Source organism: Centruroides vittatus, unplaced genomic scaffold, assembly GCF_030686945.1.
Source record: "Centruroides vittatus isolate TY-2023 unplaced genomic scaffold, ASM3068694v2 contig_482, whole genome shotgun sequence".
Classification (NCBI taxonomy): domain Eukaryota; kingdom Metazoa; phylum Arthropoda; class Arachnida; order Scorpiones; family Buthidae; genus Centruroides; species Centruroides vittatus.
The window spans coordinates 783,448-808,287 of record NW_027122272.1 but is presented as its reverse complement, the minus strand read 5'-3'; the positions used below and the strand labels follow the sequence as shown (position 1 = coordinate 808,287).

At 35.9% G+C, this 24,840-nt stretch overlaps 1 protein-coding gene across 1 annotated transcript in view; it reads right to left on the bottom strand.

Annotated features, from left to right (window-relative positions):
* LOC136977922 (uncharacterized) overlaps nucleotides 1–21,227 on the bottom strand; it is a 30,073-nt gene extending 8,846 nt beyond the window's left edge. Inside the window, exons 1-2 of the mRNA XM_067273537.1 lie at nucleotides 20,998–21,227; nucleotides 17,298–17,417 (exon numbers count right to left, since the gene is read on the bottom strand). Of these exons, the coding sequence (XP_067129638.1) occupies nucleotides 17,298–17,417; nucleotides 20,998–21,178 (301 nt within the window). The 5' untranslated portion in view covers nucleotides 21,179–21,227. The remainder of the gene's footprint in view (nucleotides 1–17,297; nucleotides 17,418–20,997) is intronic.
* Between the last annotated feature and the right edge of the window lie 3,613 nt (nucleotides 21,228–24,840).

The window sequence follows — 24,840 nt, the reverse complement described above, 5'->3', positions numbered from 1 at the left end:
CAGAGGCTGCTGCCGACCTAGAACTTCCAAGATCGCGGAAATCTTGTAAGCTTCTTTCGTGTCAAATAAACGGTTTCTTGTAACCGTAGAGTCTGTCTCAGTGCCGATCGCCCACATACGACCCTTCGCGACCGCTCGACCTTCTTGACATAGTCGCCCCCAGTCGGCAACCTCACAGTTATATTTTTCCCTATGAAAGCGTTTGAGCATTCGAATCCGTTGGCTCAGTTTCGAGCCCTGTAAACATCGACTTGTCAAGAATTTTATTAGATATTACATTGTTTTATTAGAAATCCTGTAGGTAAAAATGGATAAAAGAAAATCATATAGCTTGTTGTTTAAAAAAAGATATTTTATTATATAAAATATTAAAAAAATATGTCGACAGTTTCCCGAAAACATAAAAATGCAAGATCAACGCTAAAGGGCTAGTTAACGAAACAAAGGATAACGTTCTGAATGCATCTAGTGACAGAGTATTAAACTGTAAAAAGTGCGCCATCTCCCGTATAAAACTCGTTAAAGGGATTCGACTCGTACAAGCCACAATGAAACAAGAAAATACTGATATTTACTATATTCCAGACGGTATGACCACTTTAACACTCAAATGAATAAACTTTTTAAAGACAAGGTGTGAAAAAAGGAAGACTGGATTGCTAATGAGAATAAAGGAAACAGAAAGTCTGCTTCCTATGAGGAAGTCGTAAAATAGTTTGCGATGCACGGAGAAGCATAGTTAATGAGGTGGTGAGGTCGTCGTTTGAAAAATATGGATTATGCCTATTTCAAATAGCGTATCTTTTGCATTTTACACTTCCGGCGTCAGAGAGAAGAGATGTGTACCAGAACTGATAGATTTTGTGGAGGATTCGCCGGCAAGCGAGCATAAAAGTGACAGTAACTCGGAAGATACGAGTAAAACTAATGTAAGCAGTGAATCTAGTAAAGACAATGAAATTTCTATTGTTTCAGAATGTCCTCAGGACCGTGAAATTTAATTGTATGTAGAACTAATTGGCGGTTTAACTTCAAAACATAAATTTTTAACAGTACGATTTTTAGTATACAATAACGTTAAATAATATTAACATTAAACGCAAAAGTAAACAAGTTTTCCTCGTCTACTTTTCAATTGGAATATAACGGAATGCCTATATATGTGGATATAACGGTATGCTCGCTCATTATAAGACATTCAAGACGGGGTAATACGTTATATGTTAAATTTCACTCTGCTCTGATTAGTAATTCCTGATATAAGCCAAATTAATGGTCATACTTATTTTTTGGGCATGAGTACAGTTACATTACTTTACATCATATATATTTTTAAATTTATTTTTTAAAATAACGCGAAGATTTCGAGTGAATTAAATATACTCAAGTGAAGAAATAAATTCAGGCCTAGTTATAAATGTTCCTAATGCAAATAAAAGTAACGGCCGACAGCCGATGCAGTAAAGTTACCATAAGGATACGGTGCAGGTCCGAATTAACCTAGAAATTTTCAGAGTAGGTAGATCTAAATATGTCGCACGTTCTTCGTCATCTTTCATATGTGGACCTAGTCTGATCCATTAATTTTATAAGAGTAGGAATTACTATGGGTCTCTAAGACTTTTACGATCCCGAGAGAAATGTCCTATCTCGACGGCCCTGTGGACATAGGAAAAGTTCACTTAGTACAGGAATCGGAAATCTGCGGATCTTTGAGAATCTTGCATATTCCGACGCCATTTTCTGGCTTATACAGAACATTCGCGGTTGAGAAGACAGGTCTCAGCAGCCGATAATTGACTACATCTTAGCGAAATTTTTACTATGAGATATCTATACTTTCTCTAGAGGTCATAAATAAAGGTGATGTAGCTCAATATTTTTTATCGATGATCGTCTATATTGGTATTGCAGAATTGGTTTCCATATCTTACATTTAAGAATGTTTTTTTTTTAATGATTGCGATAGGGCAGCTTATATCATTGTACACAGTCTACTGTATATCAATATGAAAACGGTATAGTTATTTTAAAGTTTTCGCAACCAACTACGCAGCTGTGACTTAATGGATGACAATACAATTGTGGAATGAAAAAGTTATATAAAATAAATGTGGGAGATGCACAACTTAAAAATATAGCCAACTTTAGCGGAATTAATTTAAAATGGGATTGTAATAAGGAAAGTCTCTACTAAATGCAAATAAAATATTTCAGGTATACTTCGTGTTACGTCGTTTCCAGTTAACTCGTTCTCGATTATACGTCGTTTGTCAAAAAAATATATGGAAAAATAAATATCAAGTTTATGTCATTTTATTTGATTTTACGTCTGTCCGCCACAAAATATTGAAGTTGTAATATCACCAGAAAAACGTTAAACGTACATAAAATCATATTACAATATGTACATTTACAGTAAACGTTAATATAATCATCATAAGTCCTTGCGAACGACATATGAAAACACACAAAATATGAATATCTGTGAAATATGAACGAACAAACGAACGAAATATGAATACAAAACAGAATCACGTGACTCTGTTGTCGTCTTATTTAGCGGTCGTTTAAGTGCTCAGTATTGGCGTTTTCCACGGTAGTTCAAATATCTACCGTTTGGCGTCGTGTCAGCGCCACTCGATATTGGTAAATTTAACATAACTGTATTTGTTATTTAACCATACAAAATCATTTTATTTTATAATGTCTTAGAGCAAACCACATTCACAAATAAAGAGTCCGCGATGTACTGTAAACATCACCAAATTATAAACATCATTTACAAGTATGTACTGTTACTAGGGTGACCATCTGTCCTACTGTGGAAGGACATGTCCTACAATAAAACCTTTTGTCTTACGTCCTACTGCCTAACGGAAATGTCCTAGTTTCACAGATAACTACTTCTGGGCTATTTTTTAAAAATTATTTGGCTACAAGGGCAGAAAACATCTGGCAACGCTGTATGAGAGACCAGTGGAACATTTACAGCAGTGTTACCAACCGTAGCGACTTGTCGCCACAATAGCGACTTTTAGAAGGACGTAGCGACGTAGCGGCGACTGCAAACAAATCAGCCAAAAATAGCGACTTTTGAAATTTTTATTTTTTATTTTTGAGAAATATAAATTTATTTTTATAGTTTTCAAATTTACAGACTTTTCTCTACTTTATAGCGCTCTCAGGCAACTACTAATATATTACGATAGACAAAACTGTAATTCCAGATTTTTCTACAGTGTGCAGAGCTAAAAATTTGTAAAAGTAACATTTTGTAACAAAAATAAATCTGCCCGGGAAATTTTTCAAATTGCTAAATTGAAAACGTGGTAACTCCCGAATAAAATCTCAGTCCCGAGGATATAAAAGGCGTGCAGGCATTCTTATAAAAGTTTACAAAAATATCATAAAAAGTATTAAAATGTACGCGAAAACGAATATAACATAATTAACGATAAAAAGTAATTTGCATTATAACGATAAATAATATATTATAAAATAAGATTAATATAAAAATGATAAACGAAAAGAAGTCGGAAAAAAGTGTAAATAACATTTCATTCAACAATACAATAATACACATTATTTAATTTATATAATTTTTATGTATTTAATTTATATAAAAAAATATACATTATATACAAAACAACAAAGATTTTATAAACATAACGGACTGACATTCGATATCACTCTTAAAAGAAAATGAACTCAACCGAGCGGGAAGGGAGTAAACAATTTGTAAAACGAAACCACTAAAACAACTTTTTGTTCGGCCGACTTCGTGTTTAAAGAGTTAAACTATTAGCCTCTAATTTTATAAAACCAAAAGTATTATCGGCTTATGATGATAATATTGAAACTCTTAATGTATATAATCCACATAATCTATTGCCTATCGAAAAAATTAATGTTGGGGTAACCATGAGAACACTGATTAATGATTTAAGTAAAACTGACAACGAATTTATTTTGAAATGTCTAAAGTTTTACCAAAAAGCAGTTAGTGGAGCGTTTAAAAGACTTCCAATTGGAAACGTTTTTATAAAAATTTAGATTTTTTGAATAAAAACATTTTTAATGCCAATAAAATATGCAATTTAAAACCAATTACTGAAATTATGAAAATTGACATTAATGTCGACACACTTGAAAATGAATACAAAAAAATTAAACTTTATTTAAAATTTGATGAAGCCGCTGATAATACTTGTGATTTATGGACCCAAATAGCAGAAATTAAAAATTTCAACGACGAGTATTTGTTTAAAAACATTGTACAGGTGGCACAAAGTGCCTTAATTATTCCGCATGGCAACGCTGATGTGGAACGTGTATTTTCAATGTTGGCTGACATTAAAACCAAAAAAAAAAAGAAATCGTCTTGGAGTTAATTTAACTTCGGCATTGTTAAGAATTAAAATTGAGTTACATAATGCAAATTCGTGTTGTACTAATTAGGAAATTACTCAAGAACATTTTTTAAAAAATCAACAAAACTATGTATTCGTTTAAAATAAGAGAGGCTGACATTGATAAACAGTCGTCGGAAGACGAAAGCGACTCTGATTGAAGTCTGTTTTAAAACTTATTATTTTTTTCGTTTTTTCATTTTTGTTATATATGTATTATAATTATATTCAATTATTTCAATTGAATTATTCAATTATTTTTTTAATTGTTTTTTAACACAACTATTATGTGTACAACTTTTCTTGTATTGTATCAATAAATTTGTTTAGTAATAAAGCCTTTTGACGACTAGAAAATTAGTTGTTTATCGAGTAGCGACAAAGTAGCGACTTTTTAAAATATCTGTGGCGAAATCAGCGACTTTTATTTTAAAATATAGCGACATTTATTAACGAAAAGTTGGTAACACTGATTTACAGTTGTAGGGGAAATTACGACCGAATTCTTTGTGCCGCGAACTTCATAACAACTTTTTACTTAAATTACATATTTTGAAAACAATATATAACAGGTTAGTATTTAGTATTAGTATTTATGTACTGTACCTATGTAACAATCTAGCATAATACGGTATTTTTTATAATAATATTATCTAAATACTATATTTTTATTTATTTTAGAAAATGAGTAAACGAAAATGCAAATTTAATGATAATTTACAAAAACGTTATACAATGTTTAAAAGTACTGCGAAAGAAGACGAAGTGTTTTGTCCCACATGTAATATAAATTTAAAAATAAGTTACAAAGGAAAAACCTCATTAGATCAACACCTTCAGTCAGAAACCCATAAAAAGGACATTAGCGCAGAATGCAGTTCTCACAAAATACAATATTTCGTTCCAAAAGATTCTGCCTTGGATAGAAAAATATCTGCAGCAGAATTAACTTTAGCATACCACATCGTGATGCACCATTTCAGTTTTCGGTCATCAGACTGTACAAGTAAATTAAATTCAGTAATTTTTCAAGATTCATCAGTTGCAACAAAAGTCATGTTGGCGCGAACAAACCTTCAAGCAATTATAAAGGGAATTCTCGGTCCGTATACTTTGAATGCCGCAACTGAAGAAATTGAAAAAGTTTCCTTTATTGGAATTTTAACAGATGGCAGCAATCATAAGGATATTAAATTGTTTCCAGTTTTGATCCAATACTTCAATGCAGATGAAAATGGTTTAAATCATAAATTAGTTGAGTTGTCTTCTCTTCCAGATGAGAAAGCTGCAACCATCAAAACCTTATTGGTGGAAACAATAAACAAAATAAACTGTTTAAAAAAACTCGTAGCATTCAGTGGTGATAACTGTAACACCAATTTCGGTAGTAGGCAGCATCGCGGAAGCAATAACGTCTACACTTTATTAAGAAATGAAATTAACAAACTTGTTGAAGGAAGTGGCTGTCCAGCACACGTTATAAATAACTACATTCAACATGCAGTAGATAGTTTATCCGTTAATGTAGAAAAATATTCTCGGCAAAATATATAGCCATTTTTCGATTTACGCGGTGCGTGTAGACACATTGAAAGAGTTTTGTGCATATGTTGAAATGGACTATAAACAAATTTTAAGTTATTCCAAGACAAGATGGCTATCTTTATACCCCGTAATAAATCATGTTTTACAATTGTATAAAGCCTTACAGGGCTACCTTTTGTCAATTGAGAATTCGCCAAGAGTGCTAAAAATATTTTTTGAAAATCCATTTTCCGAAGCCCATCTTATGTTCGTCTATTCGCTAGCACATGCATTTCGCGCATATATATTAAAAATGGAAGTACAGTGGTGCCTCATATAACGTACTTAATCCGTTCCAGGTGCACGTCCGTTAAGTGAAACGTCCGTTATACGAAACGCATTTTTCCATAGAAATACATGTTAAAACATCTAATTCGTTCCGCATCATAAAATAACCGTACTATATCATTTAAAAAAAATGAACATGGGATGCATTCTTTTATTCCTCAGCGTAACTCTGCGCGAGCGACATCCGTTTAAAAATTCCTGCAGAACGTGTTCCTAAATTCCGCTGAGAGTGGGCATTGTCGAACGGCAAAAACAGCCGCTTGTAGCAGTAGTTTACGGTGGAAAGCAACATGGCGTCCTCCATGGCTCAGATAGTTTCGTTTCCGGGTCCATTATGTGGTTTTATGAATGAAAATTTAGAAACTGTGAAAGCGCGAGTTAGCGCACGCGGTGATGTGTCTTTACGAATTTTTTTCGAATGGTAGCCGACATTCAAATTTTTTTCGTGGCTATTTTGAATGTTCTTTCGACAAATAATCCATTTTATGGTTAAATTTTACAATTGGGACTCTTCTTTTGCCTTTAAAAGCTCATATTTTAGAATTATAGATTCCTCCATCACGATACTATCGATAGTGCGGGCGCCGCCATCTTTTTTTTCTTTCACCGTCGTTCCTAAATGCCTACGAACAGCAGCGCACTCCCGTAGTAGGGGAGACGCAGAGCGACCGCTATTAAAGAACGCACCCATGGAGCAGTCACCAATTATGCCGAAAAGTCCGTTGTTCGCAGCCAGTCCGTTGCTCGAGTCACGTAACGGCCAAACAGAAAGTCCGTTGTTCGCAGCCGGTCCGTTGCTCGAGTCACGTAACGGTCAAACAGAAAGTCCGTTGTTCGCAGCGTCCGTTATTCGAGGCGTACGTTATACGATGCACCACTGTATAAGGAAATTCGGTTGTGGAGACGATATCAATTCTAGAAGTGCATAAACATTTTGCGTTTTGTTTAGCCTAGTGACAAGTAAATTCGGAGACTGTTAATTCGAATTAAGTCGCCTCTCCTGGAACCAATTACCGACGTAATGTGAGGTATACCTGTATAGCAAAACAAAGCGCAAAAAGTAAATACAACGATGTCAAGAAGAAATTAAGAAAGTAATATTAAATAAAAAACCACAGTTGCAATGAAAAGATAAAGATTACAACATAATGGTAGATTTGGTAAAGAAAGGTGCCAAATATATCTCTCTGCTGTAATCACAAAACAGTGGTGCCCAAACTTTCTGATTGTCGGGTCAAATTGTGCATAAGTCGTTGATAGACATCCCGTCCCAGAGGTCCCACCACCACCCCTTGCTATACCTGCGTGCAGTGGTGATATTCGAAATATTTAACAAGGGGTTCGCTAGGAGAAAATTTTTCCCTAACGTAACGAGCCATGGGTGAACACCGGGTAACGATAGTGTTTTGGAGCTGTCGACCTTTTATTTATTTATTTTTTTCTTTTTTTTTAGGCAAAGGAATTCCTTACCGCGAAATGGCGCTTCTCGAAATAGAAATACACACGTGTCATCATCTCTCGAGATACATTATACATTTTTTTTCGCTGTCCATACCCGACACGTATTCCACAGCCATCTTGTATTATCTTGCGCGCGTGGCATTCTGGGATCTCTCTTATGACTGCATCTACTTTCAAGAATTCTCTTGAATCGATCGCGATTAAACCTCGTTTCGGTCAAGATTGAAACGGTCGAGAGGGATCGCACCAAGACATACTCCCTGACCTTGCTCACAATCTAGATTGAAATGCTCGGTACAAACGGGGTATAAGGCCCTAGTTTAGTAGTATTACAGAGTATAATACGCATATTTTAATATATTTTTTTAAAAAAAAACAAACCCACTGAGAAATGTTCCGTGTGTTTAACAAGGTTCGGGAAACTGAAAATTTTAACAACGGGTTCGGCCGAACCTGTGCGAACCCGCCGAATATCACCACTGCCTGCGTGAGCGTACCAGCAAGTCCCTCAGACTTAATAAGCATCTGCTATCTACTAGACCTATGCACCATACCCATAAGGTCACCTCTTAGATTTTTATTGGCATAATATGGTCATGCCAACACCATGTATGCATCATATATATAGATAAAATATTTTTTTTTAAATTATTTTAAGACGTAGTTCGCTCCAACATGGACCACCATTAATTTTCTGTGATTTAGAGAATACAATTCTGGCGACCGACCTTTCTTTTAGGCTACTAGCCGCCAAAACGCTAAAAAGTCCTTTTAAAAAACACATAAATTTTCCAGTTAAAAATATAATTTTTTTTAAAATATAAATTTAAAAAAAATACAAATCCTAATTGGGAAATATCGTCACTAGGGGGAAGCTTTCCAAAATCTACATCCTCCAGTGCTTAATTTTCGTAGATAAAAAGTAGAAACACCCCAAGAAGGTTAGATGGTGCCAGTAAAGACGTTCGTATATCACCACTTCCTATTTTAAAAATTTATATTTTTAACTGGAAAATTTATGTGTTTTTTTAAAAGGACTTTTTAGCGTTTTGGCGGCTAGTAGCCTAAAAGAAAGGTCGGCGCCAGGATTGTATTGTCTAAATCACAGAAAATTAATTGTGGTCCATGTTGGAGAGAACTACGTCTTAAAATAATTTTTAAAAAATTAAAGAAGCCATCGGACGAAAAAATTACAAATAGATAAAATAGCAGCAGGACGTTTATGGACACTGCTGCAACAATAAAAATCATGCACTACCATGCATACGACACACTGTGTCTTCCTCGAGCAGGAGGGGAACCATAAAACCTGTAATAATAAAAACCTATATACAATTAAAACCTTATATAAAACTAAAATCATATACACTGAAGTGCCAAAAGTCATGGGATGCAAAGATACAGATGGCAGTAGTATCGCGTACCAAACATAAATGAGCAGTGCATTGGCTGGGCTGTCATTTGTCTGCCAGTGATACATGTGAACAAGTTTCTGACTCAAGTGTGGCAGCACGACGAGAATTAACAGACTTTGAACGTGGAATGGTAGTTGGAGCTAGACGAATGGGACATTCCATTTCGGAAATCGTTAGGGAATTCAACATTCCAAGATCCACAGTGTCAAGAGTGTGCCGAGAATACCTAATTGCAGGCATAACCTCCCTCCATGGACAACGCAGTGGCCGACCGCCTGCGCTGAATGACAGAGACCAGCGACATGTGCGTAGAATTGTTAGTGTGAACAGACATGCAACACTCCGTGAAATAACCGCAGGAATCAATATGGGACGTACGAGGGACGTGTCCGTTAGGACAGTGCAGCGAAATTTGGTGTTAATGGGCTATGGCAGCAGAAGACCGACTCGAGTGCCTTTACTAACAGCACGACATCGCATGCAGCGCCTCGCCTGGGCTAGTGACCATATCGGTTGGACCCTAGATGACTGGAAAACCGTGGCGTGGTCTGACGAGTCGCGATTTCAGTTGGTAAGAGCTGATGGTACGGATTGAGTGTGGCACAGATTCCACAAAGACATAGACCAAAGTTGTCAACAAGGTACTGTGCAAGCTGGTGGTAGCTCCATAATAGTGTTCAGGGCCGGATTTACATAAGGGCATTTGGGGCCTGTGCCCAGGGCCCCCACAAAGCTAAGAAAAAATTGTTTAAACATAATTTTTTTTCTATTACCGCGACAGCCTAATGTTGCCTAATCATGAGGGCAACAGGCAGAGAAAACCAAACCCGGGAAAAAACCTATGAGACATCGGAAAATTTCGGGAAAAAATTTCACATAGGTATTTTTCAGTTAAATTAAAATCATTAGTTTTACGCTATAAAATATATGTATGTTTACAATAACCTTATTTTTAAATGAAATTTACAACTTCCTAGTTCAAATCTAATTGAAAGTACAGTATTTTGTGTAAACTTTCTAAATCATCAAATTTGCCTACTCTTAAAGGGGGAAACCACCGAATTTGTGCCCAGGGCCCCTGGATTGGTAAATCCGGCCCTGATAGTGTTAGGTGTGTTTACATGGCATGGACTGGGTCCTCTGGTCCAACTGAACCGAACAATGACAGGAAATGGTTATGTTCAGCTACTTGGAGACCACGTGCAGCCATTCATGGACTTCATGTACCCAAACAAGGATGGCATCTTTATGGATGACAATGCGCCATGTCACCGGGCCATAACTGTTCGCGAATGGTTTGAGGAACATTCTGGACACTTCCAGCGAATGATTTGGCCACCTAGATCGCTCGACATGAACCCCATTGAACATGTATGGGACATAATCGACAGGTCCATTCGTGCACAAACTCCTGCACCAGCAACACCTGCCCAATTATGGACGGCTATAGAGGCAGCATGGCTCAATATTTCTCCAGGGGAGTTCCAACGACTTGTTGAATCCATGCCACGTCGAGTTGCTGCAATTCGCCGGGCAAAAGGAGGTCAACAAGATATTAGGCGGTATCCCATGACTTTTGGCACTTCAGTGTATATAAATAAAACCTAAAACTAGTGCACCAGTCTACCATATACCTATTAAAAACAATATATATATAAATAAAACAATAAAATACCTAATAACCCATATATATAACCCAATAAAAACCATATATAACTAAGTATAACTATAAAACCCAATAAATAAATAAAACCATATATACCATATAAAATATATATCGCCCCAGTAAAAACTATACAATAAGGCATCGATTCTCAACCTGGGGGTCGCAGTGATATTAAAGGGGGTCGCGAAACAATAATGAAATCATCCTATCCATGCGGCCCTTAGGACGGCCCTAGGGGTCCCGAAAACAACTCCGCTCCCGTCGCTGTACACAGAGACCGGGTATATCGGGCTCAAAGGGAGGTTGTACCACTGGGCAGTAACTCAGATGACCACATATATATTGCGAGGCGCATACAGTTCCCTTCATGGGCTCCTATCGACGGAGAAAAGCCTGGGGCACTACAAGTGGCGGAGGTTCCAGGAGCCATTCGTCTTTCGGGCAATGGAGCATCTGCACCATTTAGGCATATCCTCAGCCAGGATTCAAAGGCAAACGCGGCCTCCACCAAGCAACATTCATATTCAGAGGCAGGTCAACCTCACAGCCTTTCAAGGGGCGAACTATATCCACCCGGGGAATACAGGGCGCATTTCGACGGGATTGGGCACAAGCTTTGGGAGGGGAGGTTGTTAATAGGGACTGACGCTTCTAAAACTAATGACAGGACAACCATAGGGATCTATATCCCAGCTTGGAACCTCAGGGAGACCTGGGGCCTAGAGACGCACTGCGGGATATTTGGCGCAGAGGCGACGGGGATAGAGCGGGCCATCGCCCTAGGGTATAGGAACCCCGAGCCAACGACGATATTCACCGATAGCAAGGCGGTACTGGAGGACTTACTGAATGTTAGTTTCAAATCTCCAGCAAAGATAATAGACCTCGCAGCGTCGATTCTCTCGTTTCCGGCTCCACTGGAGCTCGTCTGGACGCCTGGGCATAAAGGGATTCTTATTAACGAAGGGGCAGACAGAGCAGCGCGGGGAGACAGCCTTACCGGCTCTTGGCAGGGGCCTCTTATGCCCACAGACATTCACCACCTGATTAGGGACCGGGAACGGAATTCGCTAACTGACCGCTGGGTGGCGGTCCACCGGAGTAAGGGGAGGTATCACCTCCGGCCTTTCGATAGTTGGCCGTATCATCATGCCTCGACTCGAGGGATGGAGACGCTCCAGGCTAGGCTCCGGACAGAAACGGCACCCCTTAACGGGTTCTTGCATGTTAGGGGGCTTCACCCCACTAATGGGTGCCCGCATTGCGGGGAAATAGAGACAACGGCGCATTACTGGCTACACTGCCCGAAGTACGCGGCGGCCCATCGGGAGCTGGGCCGCAGTCTGTCAGTGGACTGCGGCTTAACTCCAGTAAAGCGGGCGTTAATCAAAAGACTCACTTAGTACATCTCGAGAAGTACATAATTCGGACAGGCCGCTTCACCTAAGAAGGCGGCGCCGCCCATCGGAGAGAAGGCAAACTAAGGCCAAAATCTCCATATGAACCAGGGGGAGAAGTAGAAGTAGAAGTAGAAGAAATAATGAAATCATTTTATGAGAAAACATCATTTATTACAAATTTATAAACATTTTACTTACAATAAGTACACATGTAAAGAAAAGAAATTAATGTGATGGTTGCATTTGTTTTTCATTTAAAATTTTCTTCATACTTGAATCTACGTTAGAAACACACAAAAGCAAACTGTTTTCGAGTGATAAAAGACGATTCCTGTATTTAGTTTTTAGCGCAACCCTTTTCACAGAGATAAGACGTGACGAAAGTTACATTTGTAATTACAGTCAAAATTCAATTAGTAATAGTAAGGCTTACTGTTATTATTCCTTTGGGTGGGGGTCGCGAAATATTAATTTTATTTATATTTACTATTTGGGGGTTAAGAAGGTTGAGAATCGCTGCAATAAGGTATAGTAGAACCCATGTTAGTATTAAAACCATGGGACCGTACGTCAAACAATGTACTATACATCCCTTATACCTTAAAACCATATAAATATATGCACCATAAAACCATAAAATCAATATAAATAAAAACCCAGGTCATACACCGACCCTTAAAACCATACGCTTCCTAAGCATACCATATAAAACCTTATATGCACCATTGTAATTATTTTTGGTGACCACCAAGTTGGTGCAGACTACACCAAAATCAATATTATGAGAGGAGCTTATATTTAAAATGCCCTTTAACTCCTCTATATCAATATAAAAAAATACTACAATCAAACATAAAATGCTGGAGGGTGTCGACAGCATTGGACTCACAATGGTCATCATCGACCAGGTGGAACGACCTTAACTTACTTTTAAAGTCACCATTTCCACTTAATATTTGTGTGGAATAATAATTAGGCTCAACCCACTTAGCCTTTAACCTTTTAATAATATTAGAGAAGAACCCGTAGGTAACTCTCCCTTTGCTTGACCTGTTCCACCGGTCTTGCCACAAGCCATTAACCATATTAACAATCTCATCCTTTTTAACCTTAATATTCGTTGCGGTGCCGTCGTACACCACTCCGCCAGAATTAAAGGTCATACCTATCCTTAGTAAGGCATTAAAATGCCAATTTTCAATCTCAAGATCTATAGGTAAAAGCCCTCCTATCACCTGGAGGGCAACAGTGCATATAGTATTATACCCCTTAGTTAATATTAAAAGGACCCTTTGGACCCTTTCCAATTTAACCTTGTGGTAATCTTTAAGGAGGTCCCGCCATGCTAAAATACCATATAACATAGAGCTTAAAAATAAACCCTTATATAAAACACAAAGAGTCATAAAACTAGAGCCCCATTCCTTCCTAATACTTTGTTTCAACATACAAAATACCTTAGTGCACCGTTCGGTGATAAACGTGACGTGTGACGTTATACTCATACCGGCCCCAATATAAATACCAAGATACTTAACAGAGTCGGCAACCTTTATGATTTTATCATCAAGCCTGACCCTTGGCGGCTGTTCCTTGCTCAATTTGCCTTTTAATAAAATACTTTTAATAAGTAAATATTTCTAATTAAATTAAAATATGGTTTATCCATTTTCATTTCTTCCGTAGGTTCAATTATTGCTTCAGTGTGCAAGGAGTCGAAAGCTATCTCGTAATCAATGAAGGTCATTAATAGGAATCTTTGAAATTCTTTTCTTTTTTCAATTAATTGTCTTATTGTATGAATATGGTTTATTGTGCTATATCCATTACGGAATCCTGTTTGTTCAACTGGTTGGTAAGTCTATTTATCTAGTTTGTCAATGAATCTATTGGTGACTACTTTTGTGAGAATTTTGTATAAGTTTGATAGGAGACTCATGGGCCTTTAGTTCTTTATTTCTTCTTTCTTACTGTGGGTGTGTCCGGGAGGTGGACAGAGTCGCACCTCCTGGTTCTCGGCTAACAGGTCGGGGAGACCTGCCCACGGTCAAGATGGCGGGTCGGATTCGTTACGCGTCACGCGTTACGCGAGTGGAGGAAGTTGATGGGTTCGACGATAGAGCGGCGGCAGCGATACTCGAATAAAAGACATTACCAACGTATAAAAACAACAACAAGTTTATTAAGACTAAAGCTACAGTTACAATTAGGGGCGAGCTACCGTCGCCTAAGTTCGGATACGCGGAGGGGAGAGAATTTGGGGAGGTCATACCTCGTGATCCGGGTCGGTCTTTCCTCTAGGTCAAAGTATCCTCGGCAAGGTATTCCTTCGTTCGACGTCGGGTTCCCTCGGGACTCGGGACGCGCACACTATCCAATGGACACGACGTAACCGACCGACTTTTCCTCTTTCGTCGCCCTTTTATCGTCTCGGTCACGTTTCTCTCTTTCACCAACCAGCACTATTCCAATCTTGTTCCTCATGATTCATGTTTTCTCCGTGGGAACCAAACAATAAAACGATTTATTGCTAGCGTTTGGTTCCGGCGGGTTCGAATTTTCACATTACCTTAGTCTTTTTTTTTTTTTTTAACTCTTTCCGCCCTGTGGGCACTAAGAGGGCCTCTTATAGACGGCCCATTATGGGTTCGGCCAGGCCCACAATGGGGCGACCGGGTGGTGAGGGACGGGGCCGACATATCCGACGGACCACCCCCCGAAAAATTCCTGGGGATTATTCGACCCGTTCGGATTCGATCCCGGGTCCTCCAGAGCGGTAGGCTGCCACCTTGACCGCTCGGCCATCCGGCCGTCAATTACCTTTGTAAATTCAAGCTAATGAAGCATTCTTCCAGATTTGTGATATTTTTTGTTCCATAATGGGTTGACTTAAATGGTACTTTTAAATGTACAGTACTTTTAGTGCCCACATAGTAGAAAGTCGGTGTTATTCTTCCTATCATCCTATTTCGTTCGTTTAATGTGGTCATCATATTTTTTTCCAATGATATGTAACTAATATCAAGTATATTTTTATCTTTTTCAAGATGTTTCCATAAAAAAGGTTACACTACCACATTAGGGCAGCAGTTCCAAAAGTGTGCGCCGCGAAATATTATAAAATTTTCATAATTTTACTTCCACTTTCAATTCAATGTGATAAGATTCGACATCTAGCAGACTTGAAGCAAATCATCAACTCAGTGATAAAGATGACACGTAGAATCGCAAAATGTAAAAAGCCTCATCCCATCGCAGATAAACTCACTCTGCTGGCTGCTGTAGATATGGTGAACATTATGATCAGTGGGTCTGCTGGGTAGCAGCATTCAAAGTGCCTCTGTCCAGTGGTGATATTCGAAATATTTAACAAGGGCTTTGCTAGCAAAAAATTTTTCCCTAACGTAACGAGCCATGGGTGAACACCGGGTAACGATAGTGTTTTGGAGCTGTCGACCTTTTATTTATTTATTTTTTTCTTTTTTTTTAGGCAAAGGAATTCCTTACCGCGAAATGGCGCTTCTCGAAATAGAAATACACACGTGTCATCATCTCTCGAGATACATTATACATTTTTTTTCGCTGTCCATACCCGACACGTATTCCACAGCCATCTTGTATTATCTTGCGCGCGTGGCATTCTGGGATCTCTCTTATGACTGCATCTACTTTCAAGAATTCTCTTGAATCGATCGCGATTAAACCTCGTTTCGGTCAAGATTGAAACGGTCGAGAGGGATCGCACCAAGACATACTCCCTGACCTTGCTCACAATCTAGATTGAAATGCTCGGTACAAACGGGGTATAAGGCCCTAGTTTAGTAGTATTACAGAGTATAATACGCATATTTTAATATATTTTTAAAAAAAAAACAAACCCACTGAGAAATGTTCCGTGTGTTTAACAAGGTTCGGGAAACTGAAAATTTTACACAACGGGTTCGGCCGAACCTGTGCGAACCCGCCGAATATCACCACTGCCTCTGTCCAATAACACTATCAATCGCAGAATACAGCACATACAGAAAGACTTCCAATGTTCAGTTATCGAAAAAATAGAAGGAAGGAATTTGGATTGCAGCTGGATAAAAACATAAGTAATAATAATGATGCTCACTTGATTTGCTATGTACAGTTTATAGATAATAATAACATTGTAGAAGACTTTCTCTTCTGTAAAAGTATCACTGCTGGTGCTAAGGCTCAAGAATTGTTTGAGATCCTTGATATTTTTATTTCCGAAAATAATTTGCAGTGGTAGTCATCAGTAAAGTATCAATGCAAATGCATTGGTATCTTTACTGATGTTGTTCGTTCTATGGTCCGTATTTTATAGAAGATTGGAAGTACTTTTTCGAAGCAAAGACGTTTATGCACTGTGAACCCATTTCGTTCTTCACAGGGAAACACTCGCATCAAAATACAGTATCCGAATTCTACATTGAACCAGGCCTTAGAATATGTAGTGAATGTAATAAACTTTATAAAAACTCGGCCGTTGAAAGCAAGATTTTTCAAAAAACTATGTCAGAATGTGGGATCCGAGCACACGTCTTTGTTGTACTACAGCAGTTCGAGAGAGTACAAAACATCACCATGAGCGAGCGATGACTCTCTCAAGGTAATGTTTTTTTCTCGTACGTTTCAACTGCGACAGGAAATTTATATTATTCTTAAAGACCACAAAGTATGCCGAAAATTTTCTGATTGAAGATTTATTGTTGAAACTAGCATACTTGTGATATTTTGAAAAACCGAATGCTCTGAATCTCTCCCTGCAGGGAAACAACATGCACCGTTTAAAATCGATTGAGAAAATTTCAGCTTTTATAAAAAAAAATGAAAACTGTGGAAAAGAAAAATAAATGAAGACGGAGGAAATGATGTTTCCCCTTGTTGCAACAGTGTTTGGCTTCCAATAGAGTTGATTTCTCTCGAGGTATGAACTCTATTTTTGAATAATATGAATGCATTCATAATATTCATATACAGTATACACTGTACTGTATATATTTATATATTATACACAGTATATAATCTAACTTAATAAAAAGTGAATTTACTTTCTTACTTTTGTCAAAGCATTGAGTTCCAATCATAACGGTGTCGTTTGGACAATAGCAGGTATTTGTAGTCATATTGTAACATCCTCCTTGTAACCACCAACAAGTACGCAAACATTTCGGTTTTGCTGAAATAGAATATAAATTTATATAAAATTCCAAATATTAAAAAAGGGATAAAACTGCATGTTGTATAGAGTAAAACCTGTGAGAGAAAGAACCTCCCAAAAACGTAACTTACGAAATTTTTTCACAAAATATCATATCTGAGGCGGAATCCATGAGACGTAGACAGAAAACCATGTGCTATGAGCTTACTACTATTATTAGATTTAATTAGTTAGAACCTGTCAAAGATGGAATCATAGCGCTTGATCAATCAGGCTTTTTAATTCACTTTGTCAATATTTATTTTACATATACGATGATGAATTTTAAGAAATAATTTAGTTAAACAAGTTCGTTAGTTGTTTCGGAAACATAATATTCATAACTTAAGCTTAACGAAACGCTGATACACGAACCATAATTAATATGATCAGTAGGAGCTTAACATTAAACAACGATGTAAAATATGAATAAAAAGTTATAAACCTTAATATATAATCTCGAACTTGTATTGTACTGTACATTAAATCTTACAATAAATTTAAATATATTTGGATCATACACGTGCCAGAGAAACTTGTGTACCATTTTTCGAGTCGAAATAAATTTAATAAATTTCGTAACTAACTTGCTTGGTGATGTGCTGGTGGAGCTTGAGCTCTTCGGCATTTCGTAACTAGAATGAATGTCGTTGAAAAAGACTTCTAGTGTCTATCTATACCTAGGAAAATTTCTAGAATATAAAAAGAAGAAACTTCACTTAATTTTGTGTACGGTTTTGGCAGAAACTTTAGAAAGTATTATTTTTCTGTTTCTGTCCGTAATTATACTGTATTTCACGTATTTATGTTCGCGTCCTCCCGCCATTTCGGTTTTAAAACAGAAGGAACAACGTTCTGCTTGCTTTTCCGATGCATTGAGATGTTTAAGACAAAAAATTGTTATTCCAAATATTTTACCGTTAATCATAAAGAAGACAAAGGCAGGGAGAAAGGGAGAGTATGGAAATCCAATTTTAGCAACTATTTCTCCCAAGATGGCATCTGTCTACATAAACAGTAAGAAAACTCGAAGATGTTTTACTTTTTGACACGTGCTTCATACGCTTTCTTTTTTTCGAGTTGAGAATATTGTTACGGCTAAAGCTCAAGATCTAATAAAACTACGATTAACCACAGCCTAAAGTTAATTTTATCTATTTCTTCTGGGTTAAAGTAGTTAACAATCTATTAATTTCGAGCTTTATCCATTTAAAATGCACTTTATTCAAGTCACAAGCTGATGAAGTTAACATTACCCTACAACGGATGGAGGAAGCAACGGAGGAACAAAATTTAAATCTTGGACTTTATCAGGATAAAGTCTAAGTTTATCCATAGTTTTAGAACAGACGTGAATTTAGATGTTGTCTTCTTATGGGCATAAGCATTTCAATTTTTAACCTATACAAGATGTGGCTATTACAAGTAAAAACACGGTGTGGCTATTTATCGTCAAAATTAAAGCCATTTGCGACATGGCGACAATTTGTTTTAATCTGGTAATATGTTTATACTTATAAATTTAAAAATCAAATGTAAGCTCCTGTATTATAATATGTTAATAAATAGAATTGAAAAAAGAAAAGGAAATAGGTGTCTTAAAACTTTTCTTGAATACACATACTGTAGGATATCGTAAAAATATACTGCGATGTTATATTTTTATTTATGTATTTTTTTAGACTAATTAGTGCAATAATAAAAAAAAAAAAAACAATCCAACAAGTTGTGTAACTTTTTCGGCAAACAAAGTTCAAATTGTGTTTAGTGTCATCTGCTTCAGAATTAATTTTAAAAACTTTTTATATTGTTAATTATTATAAAATAACAATAAGCTTAATTTTAAGGTTAGAGATGAGTTTCATATTTTAAAATATTGTAAATATTAATAACGAATAAAATTTTCGTAAGTCCGATCCGACCATACTCGAGATATGACACATGACCCCTCTCCCTCCCCATTCCTTTGATCTTTAACCTCGAAAATTTAATAGCATCAATGCCTCTAATACACAAATATCTCTGCAAAATTTCGGAAATTTTCGACAAAATGTAGAGAAGTTAATAAGCTTTAAATTGGATGAACACGATGAACACATCGTGGCCTCCCACACACACAGTAATATCCAAACATACAGAAAAAACACCCAACTATTTTGCATTTCTTGACGTTTCAAGGTCCTTAAGTCCAAAAATGTAAAAATCTTGAGGTGGTCAGTTTTTGACTGCTCGTCATACTTTCCCTCTGTTATTTATTGCAACCAGGAAAGTAAAAATAAGTTTAAGAAACGTAAAAATCTTAACCAAACGATTTTATTTTTTTCTAATTTTATGTACTGTATTACTACGATAAACCACTGCTATACACCATTTTAGATCTATGTAAGCCAACTTATCGGTATTCAATAAATCAAAATAACGTACTTCTTTTTGTTAAAGCTATATCTACAATTTTTAGCTAAATCTGATGATACTTTGGTGATGTAACTGGCAACATTTATTTTCGTTCAACTTATTTTTATACAATAGAAAAATAAATTCTGCTTCATTTAAGAAACGAAATTCTCTCTTGATCCATCCAATAGAAAAATAAATTCTGCTTCATTTAAGAAACGAAATTCTCTCTTGATCCATCCAACCTGCATTAGAAAAATCGCAAATTATCTGGCCAAAGTGATACCCCAAATTTTCTTCTCGCTTTATTCAGAACGAGGTGAATAAAATCCGAATTTTAAGTTTTTTTTTTCTTCATCCACCTTATTTTTGGATAATATAAGCCTTATCTTCTTGTAATTTGAATAAAGTGCGTTTTACATACAAAGTTCAAAATTAACAGATTGTTACTTGCTTTAATTAACCACAATACTTGAATAAAGCTAGCATTAGCCAATTCATCCCTGCTTTTTCGGATTTAAGGGCTTTAGCCGTATCCGCATATGCATAAAATTTATTTTCTGCATCTTTTTTCTTTAATTTTGGAATAATTTCAATTAAATATGTCTAAATTAAAACTTGGTTTTAAAAAAATGTACGTTTACGTTTTGAAATAGTGACAGAAACTCTGCTTAAAGCTGATAAAGTTTTGTACAAAATCCTGCTTTTACAAGTTGTACTGTTAAGTGTGAATTATATTATTTTCAGGTATAAGTTGTTTTTTAAGCATTATCTATATCAATTTCATCGAATCGGATAATGTTGATAACATCCATTCGTATAATCGAAACTGTTATTTATAGATAATGTTTAGCTTTTTTAAAAATTACATCATTTGATAATAAATTTACTGTGATCATTTTATTAATGCATCTAAACTTTCACATCTTACTTAACAAATTAAAAAATTCGGACATTAACGACAAACATTAAAAAATTAACATTAGATAATCGTAAATTTAATTTCTTAGTTATCATTTTATTCTCAATATTGTCTGATTCTTACAAAAGAAATCTTTATTTTATTTTTCAAAAGTTAATACGAGTATATCGGAATCCAAATTACTTCTTTGTTTTTATATAAACTAACGAAAATTACAGAGTATTTAGATTATTGAAAACTTACCTGCCAAATGTGATGGCAGTTTCATTTCTGTTACGTTGACAATGTGTTTGGAAGCTATATGGAACAATTGCTCGTTCCTTTCTTTCATAGCTACTGTCGTGTTTTTGTTGTTTTTCTCTATATAAATCGCATTAATATTCAACACGTTAACCAAGAATACAGCTGTAATTATTAATTCCATCTTGTAGTAATTTCGAGTGAGATAATTTACGTCTGCGACAACCTTATTGAGATTATAACTGAACTGTGTAAATATTATCTTATCTCTGACGGGTTGCGTTGATCATGATTGCGAATTACTTCATTGGAAATCGTAAATATCAACAAAATATGATCGTTATCGTGTCTCCACTTTCAATGAAACTTTTTAAAATAACGTATTTCATATTTATACAAGTGAATATAATTGATTTCATTCCAAACAGAATAGTTTCTCAAAAAAACAATAGCCGAAGTTCGAGGTCATCTGAAGATAAACTACAATAGATTCTAAAATTATATTTGATACAAGTCATCGCTGTTTTAAGTTATGCTGGTGATTAAGTTATCTTTTTTAGTTACTTTAACATAACTGTATTTTACTGGTATGTGTTGGTTTCTATGTTTGTTTGTGAATAAAGCCGATTGTCCTCGTAAAATTTAGATTAATTTTCTAATTTTCGTAAGTTTTTAATATGAGTTTTGGCTATTTTTTTTAGAATGTTTAAAGATTTTTCTGACTATGCACATTATTTTCTGATTAATATGCATAATATTATAAGAAACTACTGTATGTGCATTTTTCTTTTATTGTATAGTTGTGTTAATCGATAATTTAACTAATATTTTGCTTAATTCATAAAACTATGATCGGCTTTCGAAAAATTAGGCGTGACAACACTACGTTTGATTGTATGCAACCTTTTCTTTCTATCCACAAACTACAGTTAAATTTGAATTATTCTTGGTTTGGTGTAAATTGTAAAACGAGGTGGAAATCAATTATCTTTCGACATTTCCTATCCAGTGTAAAATAAATAAATGCGATTAAGATGAAACACAGGCCAGCACTATCCTATTAATATATATATATATACATACGAAAATGATGTGTGACCGTGTTTGTAGGGTAATATTTCACCTAAATTGTAAAACTGCAATTTGTCAAACAACAATGAAGAATTGTCTTTTTTAAAACAATTTATAATTGTATTACAGAAAGCAAGTTGCTAAAAAATTTGTAACCTTATTTAGAGCAAAACACTTTTGAATTACATTAATTTCATACCCTATTACAATGGCTTTTAATTAACCAGAATGCCTCAGTAACACTTCTGAGATGCCGCAAAATGAATTCATGAAAGAACGCAGAGCAACATTTAGGGAATGTGACCCGGTAGCACTCCTGTCAAGGAGGAGTGCTACCGGGTAGGCTTTCTATGGGAAACTGCCACATATTTAGATTAGATTAGATTAGATGCTACACACGTGAAGGAAGCCCGAAAACTCCACATGGCCGGCCTGTTAGTGTGACGTGAATGGTAATTGAAATACCATTAAACACATGACGAGTGTTTAATGGTATTTCAATTAGAATTTCAGAGTTGAATGTTTTACCAGTTTCCATATAAAATATTTTTCTGTAAGTAAATACCATCATTTTTGGATAAAAGATATTTTAATATCCGATGAATTCTGTTTTAATAAAATGAGCAGCGTTATAACACTTGTGTGTATTAATAAGAAGTACACTACTAAAATTGCAGTAATTCTACATTGATAAAGAAGTAAGGTTGTCGCAAGAAAAAAGGGTTAAAGTTTACCTAGGGAACCCCAATGGCCGCGCTTCCGGTAATCTCGACGGCAGGTGATATTAGAAATTCATTGTAGGTGGCGCAATTTTTAAGTAACGCTATCGTACGCAAATTTCTTCTTTTTCGTGACATTAAGACTGCTGCGTGTGTTTTTTAACCAGTCAAAACATTTTTGTAGAAAAACTGTTAATTTCTGTTATTTTTAATAGTAAATAGGTAAGTTTCTATTCCCTCTAGTTTTAATGGTGCAATGTGCAGCAAATTTAATAATTTTATCATATTCATATTTGTTGTCAGAAGTTTTTCTTTTTTGGTGAGAAAATGGCTACCGTAGACATTAATTCGGAAAATTTTTGGAATAATTGTACCACTGGACAATTCTTTCGATTAATGTACTCTGGTTTCGATGATTTGGCGATAGATAAGGAAATACCGAGTGATGTGAAATTTGCAATATTCTCGAATTTGCAACATGTAGAAGATGTATGCAACAAATGTGGAAAACGTCGTAAATTAATGTATAGAGCAGATAAAAACTCTGTATCGATGCGATGTAATGTTTGCAAAACAAATTATTCAGCATTCCAAGGAACCTTTAAAGGGAAATGTGGCCGTTTGTCGTGGGAGAGTATTTTGTCATTTATCTGGCACCTATTGTGTTTAGAGTGCCGCTGTAAATCATTCGAAAAATTTCGTGGATCCGAAAACAGGAGCCAACACTCAGAAAATCGAAAGATTGTGGGGGTTTTTAAAAAACAGGAAACATCTTCCGGTACATTATACGGAGGAATTGTCAGAATCCTATCTGTATTCTTTTATGTATAAAAAATATCACAAATGGCAATTGAAATCTGCAGGGGAACGTTTTCAAACTTTTATAAAACATTTGAGTTTTATTTATTCCGGGTCTGGAATTGAGCCGAAATGGAAAGAACTGGAGTCCGTTCCAGCTGCTCCACAAAGCGACGAGTGTAAGAAGGTAAAAAAAAACTAAGGCAGATTCGTGTGGTGAAACTAAAAAACGTGTAAAAATATCAAGTAAAAAGAGAAAAATCAGCGATAAGGATGGTAAATCAAACAAAAGTGAGAGGAAACGAAAAGGAAATGTATGACAGAGCGCCAAACATGTGAGTAAAAGTTTGTTTTATTTCATAGTTAGCTAAACTTGTAAAATAATCTAAAAACATTTATTTTTTACTAATGTAATAATTATTTTTTCAATAAATTCTAAATACTAATAGGAAGAAAATTGCACCAGTTACAATCCTTTGTCTATCATATTTAATTTTTCGAAAGCTTAAGTAATTATAAATATGAATAGTTGAAAGCGATGCGAAATTTTCTTAACTTTTCCAAGCTGGCTCATTTTTAGTAAATTCGTCGTGGGTTCGTTTAGGGTCATAATGAAGCACCTGGTTGTTGAAGGACTGATCCAACATATCCGGACAGACCACCGCCGAAAACTTCTCGTTTTTTTTTAACCTAGATTGGATTTGATCCCACGTAGCGCAGTGTCGCTAGTGTAGCACGTGCACGCAGTGTCAGACTACCACTTTAACCGCCCCGACCATCCGGTCGTCCATTTCTACGAAACATATGGATTCGTTTATCAAACAGTTCTCATATTTTCGTTTCGCAATTGAAATAGATATGATTGCGATATACGGTTGTGACAATTGAGAAGACAGTTTTTATTTCTATAGAATGTCAGAGTTGAATTTTTTTACAAGTTTTTATATGAAATATTTTTCTGTAAATAAATACCATCATTTTTCGATAAAAGATTCTGTAAATCTGTTGAATGGCCGAAGCTCACAGAATGGGGGGGAGTAAGACGAATGACTTTACAAACAGAAAAAACGACGAATATGGTAGTTATTAAATTTAATAACTACTATATATATTGGTTTACACATCAATCACGACAGTACCAAACAAATTCCTCCACCGGTTTGGTAATTGGTTGACCGAGTACACTTGGTAATCTAAACCTAATACTAAATATTAAAATTATGACTAAATATATTTACAAGGTTTACACTGACGGTTC